Genomic DNA, 27,506 nt, shown 5'->3' on the forward strand with positions numbered 1-27,506 from the left:
TGAAGCTTCTAGTGAGACAGTGGGATGTCTCCTAGAGGATGAATCTGGAAAGGGCTGAGGATTTGGGGGAGATAGAGGCTTGTAGTCTGGAGTAGGATGTTAGCTTTTAAGATTTTAGAAGTAGGGCTTCCCTGGTGGCGGGGTGGTTGAGAGTCCGCCTGCCGATGCAGGGGCTACGGGTTCGTGCCCAGGTCTGGGAGGATCCCGCATGGCGCGGAGCGGCTGTGCCCGTGAGCCATGGCCGCTGAGCCTGCGCGTCCGGAGCCTGTGCTCCGCAATGGGAGAGGCCACAGGAGTGAAAGGCCCGTGTACCGCAAAAAAAAAAAAAAAAGATTTTAGAACTATTTCATGATTGTAAGTCTGGGGAAATCTAAACTGCTCTTCTGTGATTATAATAACCTTTGTCTTTTCTCCTTTCCTCCTCTCGTCTAGGCTTGGGCAGTTGGCCACAATGGCTGGTATAGATCAGTCAGATTTTCATTTACTAGGTCGTCCCCCCATGAATTCTCCTGTTAGTAGTCCACCTAAAGAAGAAAAGAAGGCACTTGAAGAAGGAAAATCAGAATCAAAACAGGGTGCCCCATAACAAATGCAAAATAGCCAAGTAAATGGACAGAACAGCACTTAATGATTCTAAGAGTGATTAGCAAAAAGGAAATGACCAAGTCAGGGAGAAAACAATAATGATCAGTCTCTAATAATTCACATGCTCGGGAGCTAGAAGACTCTGGAGTCCTTTCCAAATCTGAGATTAGTAAATGTGGGCCCATTTCATGATACTGTACTTTTGTAAATAAGGAGACTGGAAGTTCTTGAGAAAATTTATGAGTTAAAGCAAACTGTCCTTAATGAAGAAAGAAGACATTAGAGAAAATATTCCAGATTTTAAATTGTATAAATGTCTATTCTGTTCATATTTTATCTAGGTTTCTATTTGTATGCAGTCAGCTTACAATGAAGGAACACTAATGAAGGTACACATACTGATATAATTTTTAAAATAAGTAGTCCAGACATAGCTAATAGGTAACATATTAGAGTGACTCACCTGGTTATGGGAATGGGAGGGGAAAACCTGTCAGCTTTTCCTCTAGCCTCACTTGGAGCCCCCATCAGCCCATCTCAGAGTGGTCTTGGGAACTGACAGCTTGAGAACACAGTCTGGTCACAAACTATATACGGTTTACATGTGCCTGGAGGATAGAAAAGACATTAATTATCCTACAGAATAGGGTTTTATTTTTAGTGAGGGAAAGGAAATGGGTAATAACTACCCCAATCACCAAAGTCTGAAAACGTAGCGGACATAGCCTTGGATATAGCTAGGTTAAGCTGAGAATCACTTGGCAAGATATAATTACAAAAAAAACTGGCTCTGAAATCTTCTGATTAATCAATTGACTGTGTTAGTAATAAGATTACAGAGTAACATTGAAGTTTTGAACTCTACTTTTTAATGGTTGGCTTTGTTCATCACTGAATTTTTGTCTTGTCTTTTGTCTTCCCCTCCACTTCCCGAAAATTACAGGTGATGCTAGGATTCCTTTGCCTCTCGACTCCTTCCGTGTCCCAGCGTCTACTCAGGAGGCCTTAGAAACTTCCAAAGACAACCTGGGGGTCCCAGTCACAGAGCAGCGGCAGGAGTCTTTTGAAGATTTCATTGCTAGAACATACTCTCCTTCAGCAGACGTCATTTCTGGAACTGGAAGTCAAAGAAAAGAAGAGGAATTATCTAGAAATAGCAGGTCTTCTTCAGAGAAAATGAGCAAAGCAGGTGAATAGACCAAAAACTACTCTGCTAAGAAACAACCTGGGAAGGACCTGCATTCCTGCTCTGACTCACCTGTAAAGCAGAAAAGCAAAGGAATTGGGCAAAATAATTCTTTGGTTAATAAACCAATTAAAAGTGAGTCTTCGGGCTTCCCTGGTGGCGCAATGGTTGAGAGTCCACCTGCCGATGCAGGGAACATGGGTTCGTGCCCCGGTCCGGGAAGATCCCACATGCCGCGGAGCGGCTGGCCACTGAGCCTGTGCGTCCGGAGCTTGTGCTCCGCAACGGGAGAGGCCAGAACAGTGAGAGGCCTGCGTACCGCAAAAAAAAAAAAAAAAAAAAAAGTGAGTCTTCGAAAAAACACATTTCTGTTAAGAAAGAGAGTAGAATAGTGACTGTGTCATCAAAGACAACTAAAAGTAAACTCAGTCTACTAGAACAGTCTGAAAGTGATACTCTTGGATCTGATTGTGAATTTCAAGAAAGCATCCATACTCTATCACACCTAACGTAGGTCTAAATCTTTTAAAATTATGTTTTTGCCTTCAAATTTTAATAAATTACTTATGTTATTATTATAGCATATGGTGTTTTCAGTTACTTGACTGGAAGCCATTAGAGAAAGATTTTTTTATCTATACTTTTTTATTATAATGAAAGTTTTGGTGTACTTTTCCTTGTAACACTTTGCACCATTCATTCAGCTAGTGTTTACTGAGGGCTTCATATGTACAGTACTTTTCTGGGTGCTGTTGCTTTCAGCAGTGAACAAAATAAAGCCTTTACTCCCCTGGAACTAGCACTCTGTGGTGGCAGAAAACATAAACAACAAAGCAGGCTAAGGGTTAAAAAGAGATGGGAATAATAAATGGAATAGTTTTACCATTTGGTTAAACATCAAACTATTATATAAATCACACGGCCAGAAGCCATTGACATATTTTAATTCATAATAACCAGAGAGCCTCAAACATTTACCAAGGCACTTAACCATGTTTATGGATTACAGCAACGCTCTGAGGTAGGGAACTCTTACCAACCCCATTTTATAGATGAACAGTCTGAGGAGACATTATGTGAGTTGCCCAGAATTACACAGCTATAAGTAAGTGGGAAGTTGCAATGTGACCCGAACCCATACTCTTTTTTTTTTTTTTAATGTATGGACTTTATTATCTTTCATTTGTTTCTGATTTATGTGAATTTTTTCTTTAAAGATTTTTTATGCTGTCAACCATTTTTAAAGTGTTTATTGCATTTGTTACAGTATTGCTTCTGTTTTATATTTTGGTTTTTTGGCCTCAAGGCATGTGGGATCTTAGCTCCCCGACCAGGGATTGAACCCTCACCCCCTCCTTTGGAAGGCAGAGTCTTAACCACTGGACCACCAGGGAAGTTCCCCTTATGTGACTATTTTTCTAGCAATTTTTTTAAATTTTATTTTTTATTGACATACACTTGAATTACAGTTTTGTGTTAATTACTGCTGTACAGGAAAGTGACTCAGTTACACATTTATGTACATTCTTTTTCATATTCTTTTCCATTACGGTTTATCACAGGATATAGAATATAGTTCCCTGTGCTCTACAGTAGGAACTTTTTGGGTTTTTTTTAAATACATGCACTTTTTAAAAATAAATGCATGTATGTATTTATTTTTGGCTGTGTTTGGCCTTTGTTGCTGCACGTGGGCTTCCTCTAGTTGAGGTGCACATGCTTCTCATTGTGGTGGCTTCTCTTGTTGCAGAGCACGGTCTCTAGGTGCCTGGACTTCAGTAGTTGTGACATCCGGCTTAGTTGCTCTCTGGCATGTGGGATCTTCCCGGACCAGGGCTTGAACCCATGTCCCCTGCATTGGCAGGCGTATTCTTAACCACTGCGCCACCAGGGAAGTCCCATGTAGGACTTTTTTGTTTATCCATCCTGTATATACACCAGTTTGCATCTGCTAATCCCAAACTCCCAATCCAACCCTCTCCCACCCCCTCCTCCTTGGCAACCGCCAGTCTATTCTCTATGTCCCTGTTTATGTTTCTGTTCACACATAGGCTGTAACCAGGCTCTTAATTACTTTGTTATCCTGTTCCCTTGTTAAGAAGGGTTTAAGGAAGGCACTGAGAGAGAAGCCAGTGACCACTAGAAGTGCAAAAACAGTGGGGCTGTCAGAAAGCACACCTGTCTCCTTCCCCCATCGTGAGCAGAATTTTTAAATGGCAGAGTATGTAAGAGTATGTGATGACATCTCTGGATTAAATTATGTCTCCCTGGTAAAACATGTACAGATAAGTCTTTAGTTCAATCAGAGTGAAAGGTGAGATCAGAGAAAAGCTGGAGTGTCAGATTTCTTGTAGAAGGTCCTGCCTGATTGTTACTAAGAGGGCTACTACAGTACTAGTTAGTTCATTAGTCATGGGTTGAGTGTTAGAGGAGTGAAACAATGAGCAAGATGTAGTGTTGGCCCTCTAGCAGTGGAGTGAGAGGGGAAGACGCACAGCAGATGTCTCATCCTGCACGTGACCTGCTGTGACGGGCATATTCAGGGCGTTTAGTCAGTGTTTGTGGAAGAAGAGGGGGAGCCGTGAGGCAAAGAAAAGTCATCAAAAGGGGCAGTCCCTAAGCTAAGTCTTAAAGGACTCGTGAGAAACTGGTGAGTTAGCCGGTGAAAGGCAAGGATACTCAAGGCAGAGTGGACAGCGGAAGTCCAGAGCCGTGAGTGTGCGAGGGGTGTGTTACAGAGCCACAGGCACAGGCTCTGGAGGATCAGTGCAGTGTCCCCAGGCAGCGGCAAGTGCCCCTAAAGGAGGCAGCGAGGAGGAGGAGAGCAGGTCTTCACCAACCATGTGCGTGGAGCTGGTTTCCTCAGAAAATAGCTAAGAATGGAAAGGACAAGTTCGGGTGGCATTTTAGACCACTGACGTCAGTATGGATGAGGAATCTGAAGAAGCCTGGAGATAATTATGCCCCACTCTTCTGAGGAGCAGTGCTTTATATTTTCAAGTGGGATTTTCACGCTGCCACCTCCTCTCCTGTCCCTACTGAAAGGTTTATAGGCCGGCAGAAGGGAGAACCTGGCTTAAGTAGAGTTAATCAGGTTCCTTTACTGTACAGCTTCTCGGGGCTGCTGTAGGCTAATGTTCGTTCTGGATCGTCACAGCAGGCGTATGGTACACAGCCATCCTCAAAGCTATTTGACCCTAGAGTCCTTTTCGGATAGAATGTCTAACAACTGGTTCCACCAAACAGCAATTTCGTAACTTCTAGACCAGGTAATAGCAAGAAGAAAGGGGTCTGAAATAAGGTATAGATGAAGGGAGAAAATAAGTTCTAATTGTATTTAGGAAATTACCAGCAAGACTTGACCTTGGGAAGTAAGGAAGAAGTAGGAGGCGGAGGCTGAACCCCCATCTGTGTGACTAAGGTTGGGTGGTGGTATCATTGAGTTTGGAAATAGGGGATAAAGAACTGAAGTGGGGAAAAGACTTTAGTTCTGGACATGTAGAATTTTGAAGCACCTGTAGAATTCAGAAGACAAACTGGTAGATAACTGGACATGCACGTGAAGACATGGAAAGATAAAAATTTGAATGTCCTCAGCACATATCAGCAGTCATTAAAATCATGAAAATGGATGAGATTTCAGAGAATTGTGAGTCCTGACAACGTTTAAGTGATAAGCAGAGAAAGAATTCTGGGAAGGAGAGAGGTGACAGAGATTCAAGAAGGAGGAAGGAGATGCCAGCGTCGTCCTTCAGAGACTGTGAGTGTCCATTGGATTTGGGCAGTTAGGTCCCCAGTGACCTTAGAGCAGTGCAGTGAAGTGGTGGACAGAAAGCCAGATGGCAATAAACTGAGGGTGTAGGGCTGCCTGTCGGGGCCAGGCGGGGCTAGTGAGGACAGTGGGAAGAGGCTGCTCTCAAGGAGTTTGGATGAAAAGAGAAAATAATTAGCAAAAAAGAATTTTTTAGAATGAGAAGGACATATTTTATATGTTGAAATGAAGGAACCAATAAAGGAGATCCTGAAGATTTAGATAATAATTTAGAGAATTGGGGAAACATGGACATATGAATAAGAAAAAAACACCTTGCACAGTATATAAAAATCACTTGTATCCTTCGAGCTGGATGGATACTGGTAAGTTTGGGAGGAAATAAAGGTAAGAAGAGATAGAAGTTAAAGAAGTTTATACTGATAGCCTCAGTTTTCTTTGACAAAGATTTTTCAGAGACACATATATACACATACATAATTACCGTTCGAAAATTCTTTCATAGTTACATGTTTTATTAATCACGTCTGAGAAAAGTCACTGATTTTCATTTTGTACAGCATTATCCTGTAAGGACAAGATACAGTGACAACTTCCATGCTTTTTGCATATCGGAGCTGACACTGAAAGTATCTGCATAATTGAATTTTCACTTCTTATTTGTAATAAGTTTATCCTTAGGAGGATACTTTCATAGTGTTTGATCACAGATGAGTTTGGGCATTGCTATCACTCAATAATGTGAAGCATCTGTCAGGTTCTCTCCTACACTATATATTCATATTTTGTCCATTAAGCAAATATTTGTTGGCGGCCTGTGGGAATAAGATACACCTAGGTCCTCTTTCCTTGGTATATTCACAAAAGCCTCTGAAACTAAATTTCCAAGTCAGGCCATACTAAGGCCTGGCATAATAAGTTTTCATTGTTAACAGTTTTTTTGTGTTTGTGGGGGTTTTTTGTTTTTATTTTTTTGAAGCAAGGATAAGACACTGTCTTAACTCAGTAGTTGTCCATTCATTAATAAGTCAAAGAAGACATTGATGAAGCATGGTGTTTTGAATATCCTTTCCACAGAATAGGTAATGGGCCATCCTGAAACTCTGGTGAGATGCTTATCATTTTCAGATTTTGGAGTGGCTGAGAAAACCCTATTACACCTTGAATTATCACTAGAAACATGAATTCAGCCAAATAAAAACAGTGCCTCTGCCTACTGAGGTGGTCAATTTCCATCTCAACAAAAGTGACCATTTCCCCTTTAGATTAAAATCAAGAAAATCCCCTCTGTCCACGATGCAATAATGGGGTGCACGAAAGAGGAAAACTGAAGCTATTCCCTCTTTACACCTGAACAGTGAATTCATTCTGATATCAAATATTTGTTATGATTCTGTTATGACCAGGTGCTTTATTGTTTAGAGATCAAGTTACTGTTCATTCTTGGTAAGTAAGAAAAATCCACGTTTTAGGACTCTGAATAGTAACTTTATATATATTATATATATATATATAAAATAAATATGTATATTATATGTAATATATATTCCATCTATTCAACAAAATTGTAACTTCCATCATCTCTTACGAATGATGAACTGTATTCACTCTTTGGAAAGGGCTTATAGGGAATTAAAGTCTCCATATACTTTTTATATAAGACCGTGGAAACCAAATTCTCAACTGGGAGCAAACTTAGGTTTTGCTATGAAGGTTTATGCTTGCCTGGCCTTAGAGTGGTAGGCCAGGAACTTAAGTTTTTTTCCTCTAAGTTACTTTCATTGATGCCACCCTGAAAAAATTTGGAGGGAGTATTTTTGAAATAGCTTTATCTCAGTAACCCTTTAAAAATGCTTCAGGGTATGGGGAACATAACTGTCAAAATGTTCAAGCAACTCTTGTTGATTTAAGTGCAATTGATCAGGAGCAATACAGGAAGGAGCTGGGTACAAAAGACAAAAGGCGTGTGGCTATTTCATGTATTGTTTTTGGCTTATTGTACAAAACAGAGAAAGTCTCATACACTCGCGCAGCCAAGGTCCCCTACTGTTCTCTCCTTTTAGTAGAAATAAAAGAGAGCTCGTTTCTCAATAGCAGCATTCTATCCTTAAGTGGGTACACAGTGATATTCTGATGGTCTCTGGAGCAGAGAATAATTCCGTGGCAGCTCTGACCTCCAGTCACCGGGTTCTCTGTAACTTAGTCTTTCATGGCCAAGGACTATAATCATTATTTCGATTTATATTTAGCATCTCAAAATGGAAAGGATTCCATGGACAACAAAACAGGAAGTGATTTCATGAAGTGTTTTAGTATGGATAAAACAATAAACTATAAAAATACAAATCATCAGTAAAGCTTTTTCTTTCCGGAGAACTATATTCAGAAATTAATGTAAGCCTCTAAGGTGCGCATGTGTGTTTTTTCACCCATGATCATGTTTGTATGTGTGTGCATCCCACTGCTACAGGAGACATGCAAAATGATATCAGATTTGCTACTATATGCAGTACTGGTTTCTCCCAAGAACTTTGTGCTCGCAGGGTTCATTCAGGAAGGTGAGTGTCCTACCACCTCATCACAGTCGTATCTCATCACCTTCGGCAGGTTTAGTTGACACTTTAACCTCACATGCAGGCTTATTAAGTTAGTATTACTCATCAGAACTTGCTTACTAATGAAACAAGCTGAATTAGCCACTGCAGAATCATATTTGGAAATTCAATGAAAATTTTACATTTTTAATAAAGGCCCAGAAATATTATTTCAGAGCAGGTGGTACAGAAAACTGTGGTCAAATTTGACATTCATTAATCATTGAAGTGTGGAACGTGACAGGTGAAAATTGATATTGATTTCTTTCCTCTAATATTTGGAAGAGTTCTAACAGGTAAATCAAATGAGATAACAAGACATATCAAGTCTCACTCATTTCTATGATCACATCCTCCCCACATATCACTCCTTCGCCTGCCATGTTTTGAATAATTCAATGCCCATAGTCTTTCCTGTCCAGTGTATTATAAGACACACTCAAGCTGGATTTCAATCATATTAGACTGAAAGCTGAACATTTTAGGAAGGATTATTTAAAACCAAATGCGTCTTGAGCCCAACAGCCTTTGAAACCAAACAATCCTGGGAGTTCAGTTGGATTCAGAAAATTCAGTAATCCTATTTGATGTATGTTAACCGTATCAATATTAACAACCTTCTGCTGGATTTCAGCACTGATTTGAGAGCTGAGTTACTACTGGTCTTGTATTTTACCTAGTTGTGAAAGCACTGAGAGAGTTGTTCTTGGGTTGAACTTGACCTGCCTCTGGGAATGCTCTCTGTTCTATCCATCTTGAAAAGCTTTATTCAAGTGCATTTCTCTGCCTGCTTTCTCTTCACTTGCACCCCTTGGGAAAACGAAAGATGCTCAAATATAGATGTGAACACTGCAGGTGCTCTGCTTGGCAATGGTGTCTTTCAGCTTCCCAATAAAAAATTATATTGCTGACCACCCATTTGACTGAAAAGTGACTCATTTTACTGACAGATATCTGGATTGAGATGCCAAAAGAAATAGGTCATTTCAAATTTCCTTTTTAAGTCATAGCTTTGTGTTGCAACACTACTTGTTCAAAACTTAGATCATGAAGGTTCCTTCCTATGACCTCCAAATAATTAAAATGTTCTTCAATAGGCTATATAAAAAGCAAGCAGAGGGGCTTCCCTGGTGGCACAGTGGTTGGGAGTCCGCCTGCCGATGCAGGGGACACGGGTTCGTGCCCCGGTCCGGGAGGATCCCACATGCCGCGGAGCGGCTGGGCCCGTGGGCCATGGCCACTGGGCCTGCGCGTCCGGAGCCTGTGCTCCGCAACGGGAGAGGCCGCAGCAGTGAGAGGCCTGCGTACCGCAACAACAACAACAACAACAAAATAAATAAAATAAAGCAAGCAGAATATTCCTAATTATCAATCTTTCTCTTGAGTCATATAGTTCTTGTAATTTCAAGGAAGAGAAACTCAAATGTAAAGTGTTACAATAGCCAAGCATACCAGCACTATTATCTAACCATTCAGCAATTTTCTCTGCCAAGTCACTCTGAACCTTAGACTACTGAGGATGTCTTCTTAATTAATTTTTAAAGTTCTCCTCTTTTGAGTTAAAAATTGGTCACAATTTTATAAGTAAAATTAAAGAAAAATACCAAAGAGAACATCTGAGATATTTCCATTAGGCCTTATATATATATACATAAATTTAATAGATATACATATATACATGCACTGGGATACATCTCCATCTTCTGTGTCAGTCGGACATAGGTCCATTTTCTTAGGAATAGGGAACTCCTTTCACAATGGAAGTGAGGAAATTGGCAAATGTACACCATATAAGTACTTTTGGATGGTAGTGACCAAGTTCTCAAAACACACATACACACACACACACACACACACTGAAGAATATCAGAACACTTAATATTTCAAAGACACAGGAAGAGAAATGCAAGTTTCCCCTAGAAAGCCTTTTGTTTTTTTGAAGTCAGAATTCTGAAAAGATGTTTTTATCAAGCCAGCTTTTTCTAACTTAACTGCATATGCAATAAAAGAGTCCTATCTTAGTCATTTTTAGGGCAAGATTTTCTTTAAGTCCCAAGAAAGTAAGCACTTGTAAATGTAAATTTTGTATGTACATAAACCTGGCCAGGATATCCGTTGGAGGCTGGAAATCTGTTGTTGTTCCTTTTCCTTTTGTATTGAAAGCTAAGTTCCCCATTCTGAGTTCAATTTGTGAAGATCACTTTTATTTTGACAAACTCTATTAAAGTAGCCAATTCAAGGAAGACAGGTTAGTCTTCCACCTAATTACCCAGTCCAACTTTTACTCAGTGTCTTTCACCTGAGCAAAGTCTCCCCAGTCTTTCAACTGAGGATAAACCACGCAGTGTCTAAACTGAGCAAGATCTTCCCAGTGTCTTTTAAGTGAGGCTAACCCACTTGAGCAAAAGTCTTCCCAGTGTTTTTCTACCGAGGTTAAGCTCTCAGTGTTTAAACTGAGTAAAAATCTTCCCAGTGTCTTTCACTGAGGATGACCCAGGTACTTCTTCTTGAAACCAAGTTTCAAGGATAACCTACTACTCAAGAGAAGAGTTTAACACCACTGAATAAAACTTAGGATCATCAACCAAAACTGGAGATCCAAGAACCAGGAGATACTCACCCAAATTCGTCTGGACTCTCTGAGAAAGCGGACAGGCCCAAGAAGCCTCTGCTGGTGCCAGGACTCTGGATCCTCATAGAGTTCAGGCAAAGAAGAAAAGTCTGCTCTGGGCCCCTTCATTGGTTGCCAAGACTGCTGACTGAAAACTATGCACAGCCCAAAAGGAGAATTATGTTTTATTTGGCAGATTTTCTGAGGACTTAAGCCCGGAACACAGCCTGTCAGATCACTCTGAGGAACTGCTCAGAAGACCTAAGGGAGGAGTCAACCAAAACCAGGTAGTCAGAACATCAAAAGGTTACTATTAATTAAAGAAAACTAGACCTCTCAAGTTAAGGACTTTAGCACTTTTCTATGTATGAGAAGATGAAAGAATCTGGGCTCCGTGAAATCATTCCTTTGATATGCACCTTAACTCTAGAACCAGTACCCTGTTTTTCTCCATCCCGAATCCCCTCAAGGTGCACAGTTGAGGGTTCCTGCTTTGACGTCTGACTTGATGACTGCAACATCCTTTGTCTACTCATATGGCAGGGAACATTTTTCATCCACGGGTAAGAAATTGAGGAGAAAATTAACATAATTCAAGATATAAAACCATTACAATACTAAAAATTCCCAAATGTCAAACAAACATAAGTACCCTTGACCTGTAAAATGGAAGATGCCAAAGAAGGGAAAAAAAGAAACAATAAAGAAAATGTAGAAAATAAAGCATAATATAAGATGGCAGAAATCAATTACAGTAGAACAATAATTAAATAAATCAAGGTAAATGTTATCATAAGATTTTTAAATTTCAAAAAAAAAACCCATCAAACAAACCATATTGAAAATAAAGTCAGAGAGACAATTTAGGGAGCAAATATGAATGCAAAGAAGACCTGTTAGGTAGTTAGTGAGACGTTAGCAGCAAGGAGGTGACAGTGGCGGGAAAGACACGAAGAAGAAATTGAGTCACACGCAGCCACCTGGGGACCCTCCCTTGACTCCACCCAGAACGGGAGAAACTATGGTGGGTGGTGGGCAGCTTACCCTGATGAAGAGAGGCACAGCAACACCAGGGGACTTCTCCAGGCTGTGCACGCCCAGACCAGACAGGCGTATAACCTATAGTAAATCCAAACTCATTATACCGTAATTACAATAAATTACATGTGGTTTTGCCCCTCCCCCCACCATTTCTTGGGGATTCAAGGATGAGAGCATGCGCAGCAGAAAACTTGTTCCATAGCTCAGGACTGTCCATCAAATAATGATCCTTGTCACTCACCCCCACCTCTCTGCAAAATGCTCCTTAAAAGCGCTCGTAAGCCTTTATAGGAATGTGCTTTCAATTTGCAGAAACAGTAGACCCATCCCCCCCCCACCCCGAGAGTGTACCTTTGCTTCGATATACTTTGCTTTGGGCTTGCTTCACTTCGCTGAAAGAGCCTGTTCTCAGAAACAGCCTGCTCTTTCTCTCTCCTTCTCTCTCCCTCTCTGAGAGTGTACCTATGCTTAAATAAACTTTGCTTTCTGCTTAAGCTTAACGTGGGAGTTTGCGATCCTTTGCTTACTATCATGGAACCAAGATAGCTGGTCCAGGCCTTCCACTGACCTCCTCGGTTGAAGCTATTTTGTTACAAAGCATGTCCACATGGTGACAGACCTAAGTCTAAATTTTGATAAAAGGTTGAATTAACGTGAGAATATCATATGGGAGGAAAAGACCGTAGGAAAAATAGTAGATGTAGGAGATATGTTTGTGAAAGTGCACATTCATGGCAATATAGCCAAACAAACTCACATGCCCACGTTCCCACTAAAACTGTATAAAATTATGACCAACAAGCAGAGAATACACATTATTTTCAAGCCCTCATGGGGCATTAAGACATATTTACCATGTGAATCCTTCAGTGAATCTTGTGTTACTGCTAAGGGATAGGAAGTGGGTCATAAGGGAATTTTGTGTAAGACTCAAAGCTCCCTTTCTATATGGTTCAGGCTGGACTTGAAGCTTCAGGGGCCTGGGAGGATGGGGCAGGAAAGGCAAGGCACACTCAGAAAAGAGAATACATACATAACACACTAGGGATATCTGAAGAGGCTGCTCAAGACCTGGCTCAGCCCCAAGGGTTTGACCCCTCGTCCTACTCTTCACCCTACAGCCCTTTAGGGTCAGGACCTTGGCTCACCCTAACCCATTCCTAGCTTCCGGGTATAGAATGAGTGCACATGTCTGAATGTTAATGTTCTCTCAAAATTTACATGTTGAAATCCTACCTCTTAAAGATAGGAGGCGGGGCCATGCAAAAGTGCTTATGAGCTTTCATGAATGGGATTAGTGCCTTATAAAAGAGACTCCAGAGATATCTCTAGCCTCCTCCCATCATATGAGGATACAGAGAGAAGGCTCCAGCTGTGAACCAAGAAGAGAGCTCTCACTACGAGGTGGCCATACTGGTGACTCGATCTTGGGCTTCCCAGCCTCCAGAACTGTGATAATAAATGTCTGTTGTCTTTAATCTACCCAGTCTATGGTATATTGTTATAGCAGCCCTAATGGATTAAGACCACATATTTCAAAATTTATCTGGAGAGTGGGGACTGTCTTATCATTGCAAACTAAGAAGTTGGGTTGAGACAACATATGAAAGATTTTTTTTAAGTAGAAAATTATGGATTATTGGATTTGAAAGTACTAGATTGGTTAAGGAAAATGAGTACGTGTGTGTGTGCGTGTTTGCAGTGTGTCCCAAAAGTTTTTGTGCAGTTTAAAGATTTACTAACTCCAGAATTATAAACACTACAAACTTACAAAAATATCATTTGAAGGTTTAACTGTTACCAGATGCAAGTCTGTGTGCCTGATGCACAGTGAGGCTAAATACTGAAACATCAGAGTTTGGAGCAGAGAAAGGTTTACACAGTGCCATGCAAGAAGACACGTGGCTCATGCCCAGGAAAAACCCCAAACTCCCTGAAGGCTTTCAGCAAAGCCTTTTTAAAGGCAAGGTGAGGGAGGGGCATGGCTAATTGTTGCAAATATCTTGGTGTTGGATCCTTTGTTCTAGCAGCTGGCCAGATGGGTCAGATCCTGGTCAGGTCACGTGTTCCTGTAAACCGCCAACAAAACAATTCTTCTTCTCTGTTCTGCAACTTTTTATCTCCATGAATGGGCTCTTAAAAGTCAGAGCCTTAGAAATAGGCTATCCTGTACATTTCAGGCTCTAGGCAACATTGTTTTACAAAAAGTGCAGAGCCAGCCTGGGTCACAGGGATGGACAGAGTTAGCTCAGGCAACAAAGCATAAAGATTAAAGTAAAAAAGATCTGATGTGGAGTCAGATTTGTTCTTCCCTATTACATAACTATTTATCATTCTTTCATACTTATGAATTTTGAAAAATAAATTATTTTAATTTTTGTGTGTAGTTCCCTCTGATAGAAAATGAGGCAAAACATACACTATTCAAAATTCACAAAACTAAATAAGTGTAAAAGAAATTCAAGTTCTATCCCTGGGTTTACACAAGACACAAACATGATGTGGGAAAGTTGGAGCTGAGGACAAAGGAAATCCTGAGTAAAAATGTCTGTGAAACAGCCAGTCTTCCAGGGTCAGCTTAAGATGTTCAAGAGTTATCACGTTGGTGGGCCTCAAGTAAAGGTCTCTAATGGATGAAGGAACCAGGTTCCAGATGGAATGAACAGAAAATTGGCTAAGGTCTCTCTGACAGGATGAGAGTGGTTGGAAGGAGGGATCTGGAAGCCCCAGGAGGGTGCAGGTGTCTGTGGGTCTGGATGGGAAGGAGGGGCAGTGATTCAGCCTCTTTTTCTTATTGCCCCTCCCCCACACTCAGGAGCCCTTTGTGACAAGGCCACAGCTCTGTGATGAAGGCCTGGGGTTCTGCCATCAAGCGAACTCCCAGTGCTCTGTTGCCTGAGGGCAGCAATGCAGTTCAGAAGATGGAGAATCTCTTTTCTTTGAAAAACACTGTTGCTATCTGGCTGAGATCCAGCCCAACTTCCTGGGTGATTGATATCATCCTTGGGTTCCTGTGTGGACTGGGGCTCTTCCTAATGTTACTCCCCTGCTTCCAGAGTAATCCATTCTTAGCACCACCTAGAAAACATAGAAACATCAGGAAGGTAAGAAACCTTTGGCTTAATCCCAGCAGAGATTATCTCTTATTTTCTTATTCTTATTTCCACTTTTCTAAACCACCTAGAGAGACTCCTGAGATGGGAACTCTCAGAAAAGTAGAGAACATCATCCTTCTAGGGAAAAGCCAGGCCAGAGAGGGGTTAGAGCGGGCATGAGGATTTCTAGCCTAGGATCGTAGACCAGGAGTTCAGGTATGGTAGAGGGCTCCAGGGCAAGTCCCCAATGCAGGGACTAATGGTTAAGGACTGGATTACTAAGAGTTCAATCTCTGCAGGAAGGCTGACCCCTGAGCCCTGGTTCACCAGCCACCTTCCCACAGCGGGTGTCTCAAGTGAGACCTTCCTCTGTGTTGGGGCTGATCTAAGGGCAATGCTGAGCCCCTGAGAGCCTGAGAGGAGGCTGGAGTGGAGGTCTGGCCTTGGGAAGCAGAATCCTATCTGACAAAGCTCACATGGGCATTTAGGTCTGAGAATGTGTGTGTTTCTTGATCAGAGGAACAGTGACAGAAGCAATCTATGGTGATTAAAACTTAAAAAATCCTTCTTGGGCTTCCCTGGTGGTGCAGTGGTTGAGAGTCCGCCTGCCAATGCAGGGGACGCGGGTTCGTGCCCCGGTCCGGGAAGATCCCACATGCCGCGGCGCGGCTGGGCCCATGAGCCATGGCCGCTGGGCCTGTGCGTCCAGAGCCTGTGCTCCGCAACGGGAGAGGCCACAACAGTGAGAGGCCCGCGTACCGCAAAAAAAAAAAAAAAAAAATCCTTCTTTGCACTCTTCAAAGAAGAAAAACTGAAAATATTTTTATCCACTTTAAAAATAAGTAAAAGGGGAAAACCCCCCACAGAGTTTTAGTTAAATGTAGAAAGTCATGTTGTTCATGAACACAGCTTGCCTAGATAGAGGACAGTGAGAGTTGGGTGTTAGCCCCCCATTTTTTCTTCTCTCTCAGCATCAAGTAGAGCTGAAGGGGAGGAGCAGGAGTAGGAAGAAAAGTGGATCTTTGAAAGGTGAGCCTTTGCCGTTCAGCCCTGCGTGCCCCCGAGAGTTAGCTTCCATCTCTCCTAATCCTGAGGGCCCAGCTTCACGGTCTCTGAGGATGCCAGTGGCAGAGCTTATTCTTCAGGAAACAGAGCCTTGGGAAGGCTCGTTGGAAGGAGATCAGAGCCCAGATACTTCCCAGAAATTTGTGCTTAGAATGAAGCCATGAGGACCTAGAAATGGGGTGTGTGGACTGTGGTGGACCATTGGTGCCTGGGTTGGGAAGTGGGACCTTCAAGTCCAACTGTGGACAAGTTGTTTAACTTTGCTCAGATTCCTCTCTGTGATGACCACTGACCTTTCTCCCCTACACGGCAGTTGTAAGGGCTACAGGGGTTAATTAACGTGAAGGCACTTTGCAAAGGACAAACCCTTTTCAAGTGAGGCTTACCGTCACTGTCAGGGACATGTGGCCTTGGACACTGATACTTGGGCTCCAGAGTCTAATCCTCCAAAGATTTCCCTTAAAGGGCCATTGCATTCAGCCTCCTGAAAGACTCTTAGGCCTCTGCCTTCACCACCATGACCCAGTCTCCTGATTTCCAGCTTGCAGAGATTGCCTGGAAGAACTGGAGGGGACTCACAACCTGGTTTCACTTCTGCAAAGGTAAAGAATCTTTCCCCTTCTCTCTTGGGTCGTCCTTCCTCCCAGAGCCTATAATGTGACTCCAGCCCTGGGAGGGGGAGCCATGGGAGGGTGTGGCTAAAGCCCTAGGATGAGGGACAGCAGGAGCATTATGAAGTCAGTGTGGGGGCAGTGGAGGGTTCTTGGGCTACAGGTGCCCACCCCTGCCTGTCCTGTCCAGCCATCCTGGCCCCATCTGCTCTCCTACAGCTGCCTGGGGAGGCTTCCTGGCAAGGGCAACTTTCATCAGCTCTCATGTCAAGACCCTCCTGGTGAGACGTGCAAAGCAGTGCCTGCTGGAGCCTGTGGAAGATACTGCTTGAAGGGTTGGGAACCCTGCATGAACACCTCCTGTAGGGTTTCCTTCCTTGATCCAGACACTCGAGAGGTGCTGGAAGCACATATTAGAAGGTTTTGGGTAAAGCACAGGTGGACCCTCCCCCTCAAGGTCCTCAAGCCCATAAATCTCTTGAAGCTGAAAAAGCTCCAACCCTCCACCGTTCTGCAGTTTGCCTCTTCCCCTTCAGCCACCTGTGTGTCTGGGTCCCACTCAACAGTCAAGTGTGCTGAGTTCCTGGAGAAACCTCCTCAGGCTCATTCAGGAGAGAAGGTGATAACAGAAGAGTCAGTTCCTACCCTGAAGAGGCCTCTCCTTGTCCCCTCAACTGTGTGTAAGGAAATCCAGAGTGCCCTGGGAGCGATTCCATCTGCTGACTACCATGGGCCCTCAAAGGCTTCTCTGACTGGACAGGAGGGCAGGCCACCTTCTCAGTCCCTCACACTCAGCCTTGTGGGCAGAACCTGGAAGAGTGAGACTGTGGAATGGGTCAAGAGGGACAGCCTAGAGCCAGGTCCAAGTTCAGCAATGGTCAGGAATGAGCCAACAGAGGAGAGTGGTGGTCAGGCCTCAGGAGACCCCTGCCATAGGGTAACAGTGATGGAGGTGAACTTAGGATCCCAATCTTTGAGAGGTGAAGAGGCCAGGGAGGCTGTGGAGGCCAAGGAGTCTCCTGCTCTTCAACCACAGTCTAGTGTTATCTTGGAAACCAAAGTGTTGACAAAATCCCAAACCACAAATGTACCTATGAGGAGTTTAGAGGTGCCAGCGGCCAGTAAAAGTTTCCTACTACCTAGAATGTCTGTCTTCCAACATCCAGGTGAGCCATGCCTTAACATGGGGGTTGCTAGTGAGTTTAACTCCAAAGTAAAGGTACAGTCAGACAACCAGATTCAGGACTTTCCCAAACACATGTTCCTTGCTGCAGACAACTTGGCTTCTCAGGTGCCTCAGTGCCATCCCCAGAGAGTCCCCACCAGAGACAGGTTAGCTTCCCAGGAGCCAAGTGGCCTTATGGAAGCCCAAAGGAGCAACCTAGGGCAGCAGGAGCCCAAAACTTCAAAACTCCAAGACTCATGGAAGAGCCAGAGCAAGATGATTGCCCCTACTTACAAAAGAGAGGACTGTAGGAGGCATAAACCAGGAGAGCATGAAGAAAGGTTTAAAGAATTAGGGACCTCTCAAGCTGGAAGTATGAGCCACCCTGCCCAGGTCAGGGGAATAACAGACTCTATTGGGAGCAGATGTCTCCAGCTCATGCCAGAGAAGAAACATAGCCCTCCAGAAAGCCTCTTCAGAAAAAGAATGAGGCTATTTTTAAAGTGGATTTTCCCCAATAAAAAAGTCAATGGTCGAGATGCTCTGCAAAAATTCAAGCCCATATCAGCCACTGCCCAGAGCCACGGATCAGTCAAAAGCAGATCAATCTTGAAGAGTGAGACTGCTGAGGGTCAGGCACTCATGACAGCTGTTGGACAGATCCCAGAAGAAAAAAGAGCAATTCACCATGGACTTCATGCCACAAAGTTAAATGAACACAAACGGGAATTCCAAGTCCCAGTATGTGGGTGTTTCTGCTGCCATAGGCTTACCTCCTACCCAGAGCAACGGAGAATGATGGGTTATACAGCCTGCAGTCATAAAGCCACCTCCAAGGGCCAGAGTTGTTCTATCAGGGAAAGGGAAGTCAGACACCAACATAGTTTGAAAAGTGTAAGGTTCGACGATGAGCAGCTGGGCCTAAGGTGCCTCCCATCCTTGCCCCCCAAGAAGAGTTTGTTTCCAGTTAGTACCTGCCAGTATGGGCCAAGGATTCCAGGTGCCCCAGCCCACCATCAACACTGTCCAAGGCATTGTCATCTTTGGGGAGGTGTCTTGCCTGGTCGACAGTAAAATCCTTCTTTAGTCTTTCCTTTAGTAGGAAGACATGTCTCCAAGTAAAAATTCAGTCCCTGTAGAGAAAATGATTTTCTCCTTAGCACATCCAAGATATTTAATGTTCCCCAATACATGTATATATATATATATATTTTTTTTTTTTTTTCTAATAAAAGCATAGTGTAATGGCTGCTGTCTGTGCTGTGCACTTTGTCTTCTAGAAGGGAGGGGCATGGAGGGAGGTGGACAGTAGCATCACAAGCTTGCTCCTTGTCTCGTGTCCCTTCATTGCACCTTGTAATACCGTCATTACACAAACCAAAATTACTCTAACAATGAGACGGGAAAAACCTATGAAACCCACACCCAAGGATCTGGTTCAACCAGTCTTTCTCCTCCTTCTATGCTACTTTGAACTTTATGCAACTGTAGTGGATAGGTTTACACGATAGGGCCGGACATTCCAATTCAGGCTCCAGGAAGTGTCAGAGCCAAGTGGATGGAAGTTTGGGGGGAATAGAGTATGGGCTCTGAGTTCAGAAACAGGAGAAATCTTGCCCCTGGATCTCTTGGTAGGGAATATACAGCATCTGCTCTTAAGAGTTCCTTCTCTCTCTGATGAAGGTTGGGATTGAGGTATGCCCTATGAACCCCTTTTAGCTTAGCCATAATAAAATGTACAGCATCACCCTCCCCCACCTCTGTTTTTCCTACACTTTAGAGCAGCAACAAGGATGGCATTTCCAGCTCTGTGTGTGTAGGTGGGGGGAGTATCAGGGAGGCTGCTGAGGGCTGTGTTGAGTCCAGTCCCATATAAATGAATGGCTGCGTTCATGGGTCACCTACCTTCCACTCTATGTTAACCCCAGAGAAGGAGTTTTGGATGAATGGAATAGGGGTGTGACTGTGGGTAGTAACTATCTGATGGTCAAACACTGTGAATTTAGGGTGGGATGTAGGTGTAGAAAAATCATTGGATCCAAGGAAGGAGGCAAAGTGGTACCAGATTCCCATAAATTGCAGTTCTGAAAGAACAGCCCCCTGACATACAACCACCATCTAAAGGCCTAAAGGGGAGGAAAAGTTAAGGGTCCAGTAGCTCACCATGGCCCCACGCCAGGGTCTCTACCCTATTCCAACTCTAAGATCACAGACCTAGAGAAACCACCTTTAGGTCAAAACAGAAGGTCAAACTTATAGAAGTAAAGCAAATCAGGGAAGGTGAATCTCTTAATACTATATTTAATAAGCTTACACATCATCACCTCTTGACTTTTAGAAAGGATAACTTAACAATAGGTGTAAAAGCCAGGACTAGGGAACTTGGGATGTGACTCCTAGTCTGGTGACCTTCACATAAACACATGGCCCAAGGACTGCTCCAGGGGAGAGGTGGGGACTGGCTTGTGATTGTGTAGTAAGCCTTGCCTGTCTCCCAGTCCTTGATCACCCCAGAGCCTGGCAGGTGAAGAAGCAATCAGACAGGATTCGTGGTGGTGTGGAGGTGACATGTGCAAAGTGGATGGGGCCGGGTGCAATCCAGGAGTGTTCCACTGATCTGCTTCTGGCACAGCTTTTCTTGTCTCCGGACCCCCATCCATATGGAAAAGCAGGGAGATGAGGAAAAATTTCTCTAGAGTGATTTGGTGTTTTCTGCCATGTGCAGGGCGCATGGTGGACACAGCTCCAGGTGGTGTCTTTCTCATTGTGGAGATTTCTGTTCCAGCTGATGCCCCTGATCCAGATGACAACAGAAATGGACCCCATCCCCCATCCCTGTCAGGCCCCTCAACACGTGGAAATGCTGTGACCTGGGGTGGAGGGGGCAGAGTGAGCACAGGACTGCTCACACCCCTGGTTTCTCCCTGGAGCCAGGCCCTACCTCTGGGCCCCGATTCCCAAGGCAGCCTCCAGAATGGGCAGAGCAGTGAGAGTGGAGCCAGGGCTTGTGGGAGGGGTCGGTACCCAGAGGAAAGAGTTGACAGGGCTGGGACCTGAGCCTGGCTGCTGCTGGGTCCTCTCAGGGGCACCCAGAAGTGAGTTCTGGGAATATGGGGAAGCTGGACTTAGACCCCCCTGGCTCCTGCTGGGAGAGTGCCACAGACAGGTGATGCTGATGGAACAGCAAGAAAACAGAAAGAAGCAAGTCCCTTTGCCCTTCTCTTGCTGCTCCGTCTTCCATAAGGTACAGTAAGACAAGAAATTGAGAGACCAAAAGAAAAAAAGAAATGGAGAGACCCAGAGACAATACACAAAGACTTCACGGACACACCTCTCGAGAGACTTCTCACACAAACACCTTTCTCAGAGATCACATACTGAGACCTCACACAGGGACCTCATGTTGCTTCACAGACCCTCAGAGAGAAACCTAGCACAGATTTAACAGATTTCCCAGAGATACCTTCCAAAGGGACCTCATACAGAGACTTCACACAGAAATCTCACCCAGAGACAACACACAGAGACCTCACAGAGACCTCACATCTATTCTTCAGTATCCATTGACAAGTCTTTCTTAGTGAATATGAAACCACTTAGCAAACTGGCAGCATGATAAATATATTATCAGTTGTGCCCCTCTGAGATCCACCAGACACTCACTGTCAGCATTACTCTAAATGGGGAAATGTTTGAGAAGTTTTGTTCTTTTGGAATGTCACTGCCTCTGAACAAAAGAATTATACATTCCAAATGTAGATTTTCAAATTTCATTCTTAGGTGTTCATTAGCTTGAAGATCACATATTACATTATTTTACTTTTATTTATTTTAGAATAATGAAGAAAATAATGTTTATTTCTTAGAAATGCATGTAGTACTCTATTTTTTTATTTTAAAAGATTTTTATTGGAGTATAGTTGAGTTACAAATTTGTGTTAGTTTCAGGTGTACAGCAAAGGGAGCCAGTTATACATATACATATGTCCACCTTTTTAAAAGATTCTTTTCCCATAGAGGCCATTACAGAGTACTGAGTAGAGTTCCCCGTGCTATACAGTAGGTTATTATTACCTATTTTGTATATAGTAGTGTGTATATGTCAATCCCAATCTCCCAGTTTATCCTTCCCCCCTTATCTCCTGGTAACCATAAGTTTTCATTTGTACTCTTTTTTTAGGAGAATCACAAATTTTAAGCACAAGTAAAACACTGTCAGTCTCCAGTGAGAGAAAATATTTGTCCAGTTTAGTTATCATCCAGTCAAATGGTATCTGGCACATTTTTTACTTTATTGAGGACAGAACTTAAACTTGAGATGGCTTACTTGTTTCCTTTGGAAACGTAAGAAAAACCTGCAACAAAGGTACTCTAGGAATGAAATAAACCAAGAAAGAAGCATCCGGACTCACATTCACTTCCCAGAGGGCTGTGTAGCTAGCACGTTATTTTGCACATAATAGCTTGCATCAGGTTTGTGGGGTTTGCTTTAGTTTTTAACAGGCCAATAATCATGTGAGGATTTTTCACAAGTCAAATTTCTGGTTTTAAATTTTACATTCTGGCAAAATTATGCTTCTGAATATTATTTTATTTCTTAAAATGTGGTAATGCCCTAAAATGATATTACACAATCATAACGTTCAGCTAACATACTTAAAAAGATGGGCTATTAAGGATTCATTCTTCAATAATTCTATGAAATGCACATTTTCTAAGACATGCAGTTAGGATCCATTTTATATTCATTATAGGGTTAACACATTGCTTTAAAAAGTTTTGAAAGATTATAAAATATATGACTTAGCCTATGCTTGACATTATACATGTTACCTCATAAAATTACTGGGGGAGGGATATCTTAATATCTGAATTGAAGGTAGTGTACATTTAATCTACATTTGGCTTATAACAATGAATAATGAAAGGCTTTCATTTATTACATAGCTCACACGTTCCAAAGGGCACACTTCTAAAAGACTACTGATTTCTCATTGCTAATAAGCAACCTATTGTCCTTGCCTTGGTAAAATCTATTTTAATGACAGCTGGTTGTCTCCCAGATTTCCCATTGGTATTACAGCGTCGCGGTCTTTTAAGAGGAGCAGGGCTGGCACGAGGACTCCTTGGGCTTATTTCTACAAGAAATTTAGTTTTTCTATTCTCCTAATTAAAAAATGTATCAGTATTAGTTTTTCCCTTTACTCCCTTACGTCGTTGAAGCAGAAACCAATGGACGGTGGTCACGTACGTCACCTAAGGCTCTATCAGATCACTTTGTTTAAATGGTGCAGCTTACTCAGGTAAGTTTACTGATCAGAACCAAATGGGATCAATTAGGAAAAAGTTCATACCGGAAAATATCCTTTTCAAAGGTGACTATTTTAACACAGTGAAATAAGCGATTATTTCTTAATCCTTTGAGTTAAAATTGTTCAGCGTGGCCAAGAAAGTCTGGAAACATGAAAAATGTCCATAAAAGCACTTTATTACTATAATACGTTGAATGTGTTGCTCCTCATTATTAATTCACAGTTCATTAAGCTGGGCAAAATTACAACGAACAATGTGCGTTAAAGCAAAATTCCCATCAATCATTTTCCATCTGTCATACATTCTGTCAGATGATTTGTGTGTCTAATTTTCATGGAAAAACTTGTACCTTTACTCCAGAATAAGAAATCAAGGGGGATCAATCTATTAAAAAGATATTAATATTCCCAGACTCTGTGGCCTTCAGTATTTTCTTTTTAAGAAGATTCACCTAGTGCAAATCTTATCAATATTTTTACCATTTAATATGCCCAGACAAAATGGATACAAAAATTAGATAAAAGAGAAAACAACAAAAACAGATCCCCTTTGTTTTCAAAACATTTGATGTTTACATCAAAATATTTTGTTGAAAATGAAGTGATTTTTAATCTATAGTTAAAAGACACTATAATGATATTTAGAACATATTACAGATCCGGATTTTTACAAATAGATTTTTATTTAAAACAGGTCTCACACTGATATCAATAAACCAGGCACTCTAGAACAAAATGTGGAGAGATGGCAATTATGCGATGACTTCTTAATACTCCAAGGGAAAAAGATTTTTTCCACAGTAGTCCATCTACAATATTAACCCTTAAGATCTACTCCCCTTGATAGGTTTCAATATTATTTTCTCTTTTATACACATTTACTTTATAATTAACTCCTACAGGAGGACATTTCTGGAAATGTTCCCAGATATCTACAGCCACACTTTCGGTCATGATCACACCATGGAAAAAGTAGGGAACATCCAGATCCTGATGATCCAGGGGTTTCATAATTACCCCTTTGAGGTCAGTCAGAATCATCATCATTCCCAGAACAGGGTCGGTCTTTACATTTGTGCCCCGAGACATGCAGATTGTAACACTACCCACCCAAAGGCAAGTTGTCTTTCTTACTCAGGTTTGCAGGGGCACCACTCACTGTGGTAGCTAGAAGAGTCCGTTGCCCCCAGCCCGGACCTGCATTCTGTACTCTCTACACACACATCGTACTACAGATATACCAGTGGTGCTGATGAAACTTCCAGAAAGCTATAAAATAATGCATGCCAGGCACGGTAGATGAGGATTTAGAAAATGCTAACATCTTCTCTAGGAAATAAAGGTGACATACCTATGTGGCTTTAAGCATTTTTGTGCATTAGCTGGCCCCCTGGATCTGGGAAAAAGCATCTGATTTTAAAGTTTCTCAGCCTCATTCTCTGCAATGAAATCTGAAGCTCTTTCTTCCTTCTCTGAGTCCAGAAGCTGGAATTGATACAGTCTGCTCTCTGTGATTTGTCTCTACCATTTGTTTCCAGTGACCACTTCAACTCAGATAGCTCTCAATTCAGGGATCACTCCTAAACTTCAGGAGGAAGGTCACTGCCCTTTTTATTCCCACCACAATTTTATGCTAGTAACCCTTTACAGTGTCAATAAATTTATTTTGTAGAATGTGCCCCCTGGACTCCACCTGCTAAATCTGTTTTTTGGGCAAATCATTTGTTACTTAGCTAAACAAATTTTATAAAATCATATTTCATAAAATTGTATTTTATAAAATGTTACTTTCTTATTTTATAAAATTGGTAAATCCAGGGATTTAGGCTTAATTATTTTTAAAAATGTTGGTACTCATTTTGCCAATTTTTCTCTTTTTACATATATCAGAAAATATGTTAAGAACTCAACTGTGAAGATACCACTATTTTTATCTTTTCTCACTTTTTGTACACAGGAAACAAGAAAGTTTGTTCCTTGGAAAACATCAGTCCTAAGAACGTACTAAGTTAAAGCTTAGCATGTTAGATCTGCGAGTAGCCTTGTCTTTTTTTTTTTTTTTTTTTTTCGGTACGCAGGCCTCTCACTGTTGTGGCCTCTCCCGTTGCAGAGCACAGGCTCCGGACACGCAGGCTCAGCGGTCATGGCTCACGGCTCCAGCCGCTCCGTGGCATGTGGGATCTTCCCGGACCGGGGCACGAACCCGTGTCCCCTGCATCGGCAGGCGGACTCTCAACCACTGCGCCACCAGGGAAGCCCAACCTTGTCTTTTTTTTAATGATGCTTTTTTCTGAATTGGTAAAAAAAAAAAAAAAAAAGCCTTAAGGCTTAGGAACAGAAGCAAATTGAGAATTAAAATCCAAATCATTCAAATGAAGTTTGTCAGAACAGTTTGTGTGTGGAGAGGACAGCTTCTAGGCACTTCAGAGAAACCAGCAGGACAGAATTGAGAATAGCCAGCACCTTACAGGGCTTCTCACAGAAATGCTTTAAGGCAAAGAGGTGACTGGATTTCACAGGGAGACCAGGGAGAGGATGCAGAGATAATTAAATCACATTCAAGCACCTGTTTACCTGGGAGGTAAGTTCCTTCATATTGTGGTCAGATGCTGTTTAGGGGGACACTGGTGCAGGGGAGTTGTTGGGAGGATGAACTCTTTTCTGAGTGATTTTGCAAGTGTGAAAATTCATCCAACAGAGATGCTAGAAAAATTTGCTCCTAGTAGCGAGCGTCCAACATGGTATTTTGGGACAAAAATGTGTATTTGGAAGAATTTTTCACAAAAGAGCAGTGATGGGAGGAAAAGATTCATATGGGCCTGGCTAGTAATATTCTTCCTTCACAATTTTCTTGTGGGTTCCTGAGGCCTGTTGTGACTGCTTGGAGACCTGGTCCCCAAGCAATGGCCCTCTTTGTCATACTCAGGGTAACCTAGGAAGTTGCTTGTCTGAAGCAGAAAAGGTTCTCCCTTCCACTCATGTCCTCTTGCTGATCAGATGAACACATGGCATCATCTACAGCTGAGAGGTGTTTGTTAACTACCTTTGTTTCATAGGACACAACTCATATATACTCTACAGTAATGTTTATCACTGTCTTTTATAATCTCAAGGTAAGAAGTAATCAGTGTTAAAATCATTCTACTGGAATAACAAAGCACATGATTTTTTTTTCCCTAATAGTGATTGTATTTGTTTGCTAGGGCTGCCATAACAAAAGACCACACTGGCTACTAGGTGGCTTAAACAACAAAAATATATTTTCTCATAGTTCTAGAGGCTAGAAGTCCAAGATCAAAGTATCAAGTTTAGTTTCTTTGAGGTCTCTCTCCTTTGATGGCTACCTTCTCGCTGTGTCCTCACATGGTTGCCCCTCAGTCTGTGCATGTCTGTGTTCTAATATTCCCCCCTTATAAAGATACAAGTCATATTGGATTAGAGTCCATCCATATGATCATTTTACCTTAATTTTCTCTTCCAAAGCAGTATTTCCAAGTAGAAGTTAAGCTTACTGTACAAGCAATCAGGTATTTAATAAGAGGCATTGCTATGGAGACAAAAAAACAATGGTTAATAATTGAGGCAAATTTCATATCAGTTTTTGAGTTCTGAGGGTAGACAGTTGAGAAGATCTCTAAATGTCAGGGTTAAAGCATCTTTTGTAGTTTGAATGTCCATCAGATGTTCAGGTAAACTTTCTGAGTGGTCCATATAGCAACAGGAACGAAGAAGACTGTCTAAACATGAGCTGCTGTGGAGATTTCTCTGAAGTTTATATTAAGATATCTACCTTCAGTATGCAGGACTTCAGAAAAAAAGGCAGTTTTAGTTTCAATTATTCCAAGTCAAAAGGGTGGGAGAAAATTTGGAAACACTAGTTTGGAGAGTTGTAGTCAGGTAGTGGAGGAAACTAGAAAAATTCAGGATACAGTCCAGTTTTCAGGTAATTAACAAAACTTCAAGGAAAATTAATAGCACTAGAATCTAATATCCACAATATGTATTTTGGTTTCTATCGAAAGATAATTTTTCTCTCTAAAATCACCCTCATTTCTATCAAAGATAGCCAAATTAAGACAAATTTGTTTGCAAAATAAGTCTAGATTCAATAAACTTGGTCTTATTTATATAAGTATAGCAAGGATTGTGACTGACCATATAGGCTTATTTTTTATTTTTATTTTTTGCTTTTATTAAGAGAATTTATTGCCTCTCTCTCCTCCCAATAGCTCAGACATGAAGAAGCAACATCAGAGGAAGACAGACAGACAAATGGCTCTTTGAGTTTGTCCTTCTTGGCATTGGTGAAGGAAGAGGCAGCTTTCTCAAAGTTTTTATCTGCTTAATTGGATGTAGTAGAGAAAGGGAACAAGGAAAGTCAGAGGATAAGTGAACAGGCTCTGCACCTACCAAGGATGTGTTATCCTCCTAATCGTCCCAGTAGGAATATTCCATTCATGTTCTTTGAT

The 27,506-nt window shown here is 42.1% G+C and overlaps 1 protein-coding gene and 1 long non-coding RNA gene across 12 annotated transcripts in view; one reads left to right on the forward strand and one right to left on the reverse strand.

Annotated features, from left to right (window-relative positions):
- Positions 1–1,442: 1,442 nt before the first annotated feature.
- The window catches only part of LOC308611501, a 272,052-nt gene continuing 245,988 nt past the window's right edge, over positions 1,443–27,506 (reverse strand). For 8 of the 11 annotated variants that reach the window (XR_014014923.1, XR_014014924.1, XR_014014925.1 and 5 more), the window contains 2 exons: positions 26,501–26,584; positions 24,267–25,327 (listed from right to left, as the gene is read on the reverse strand). This is a non-coding gene — a long non-coding RNA (uncharacterized lncRNA). Of the gene's footprint in view, positions 1,703–9,916; positions 10,897–13,560; positions 14,868–24,266; positions 25,328–26,500; positions 26,585–27,506 lie in introns of those variants that run through there. The other 3 variants (XR_014014920.1, XR_014014921.1, XR_014014922.1) reach the window with 3 other exon arrangements.
- Positions 10,980–18,855, forward strand: LOC308611496 (spermatogenesis-associated protein 31A6-like). The gene is made up of 4 exons (XM_081260243.1): positions 10,980–11,311; positions 15,856–15,913; positions 16,491–16,551; positions 16,780–18,855. Exons 1-4 carry the CDS (start codon positions 11,285–11,287, stop codon positions 18,797–18,799), a joined length of 2,166 nt encoding a protein of 721 aa, XP_081116369.1. The 5' UTR covers positions 10,980–11,284; the 3' UTR covers positions 18,800–18,855.

The sequence above is a fragment of the Mesoplodon bidens genome (assembly GCF_964165515.1).
Source record: "Mesoplodon bidens genome assembly, contig: HAP1_SCAFFOLD_120, whole genome shotgun sequence".
Classification (NCBI taxonomy): Eukaryota; Metazoa; Chordata; class Mammalia; order Artiodactyla; family Ziphiidae; genus Mesoplodon; species Mesoplodon bidens.

What these genes read in the sequence shown, in the direction of transcription:
- LOC308611496 (XM_081260243.1), top strand. Translation starts at nt 11,285, where the DNA reads ATGGCAGGGAACATTTTTCATCCACGG. An exon ending in GGAACATTTTTCATCCACGG is followed by an intron (nt 11,312 to 15,855) that starts GTAAGAAATTGA and finishes CTTCTCTCTCAG; the next exon opens with CATCAAGTAGAGCTGAAGGG. An exon ending in CTGGTTTCACTTCTGCAAAG is followed by an intron (nt 16,552 to 16,779) that starts GTAAAGAATCTT and finishes GCTCTCCTACAG; the next exon opens with CTGCCTGGGGAGGCTTCCTG.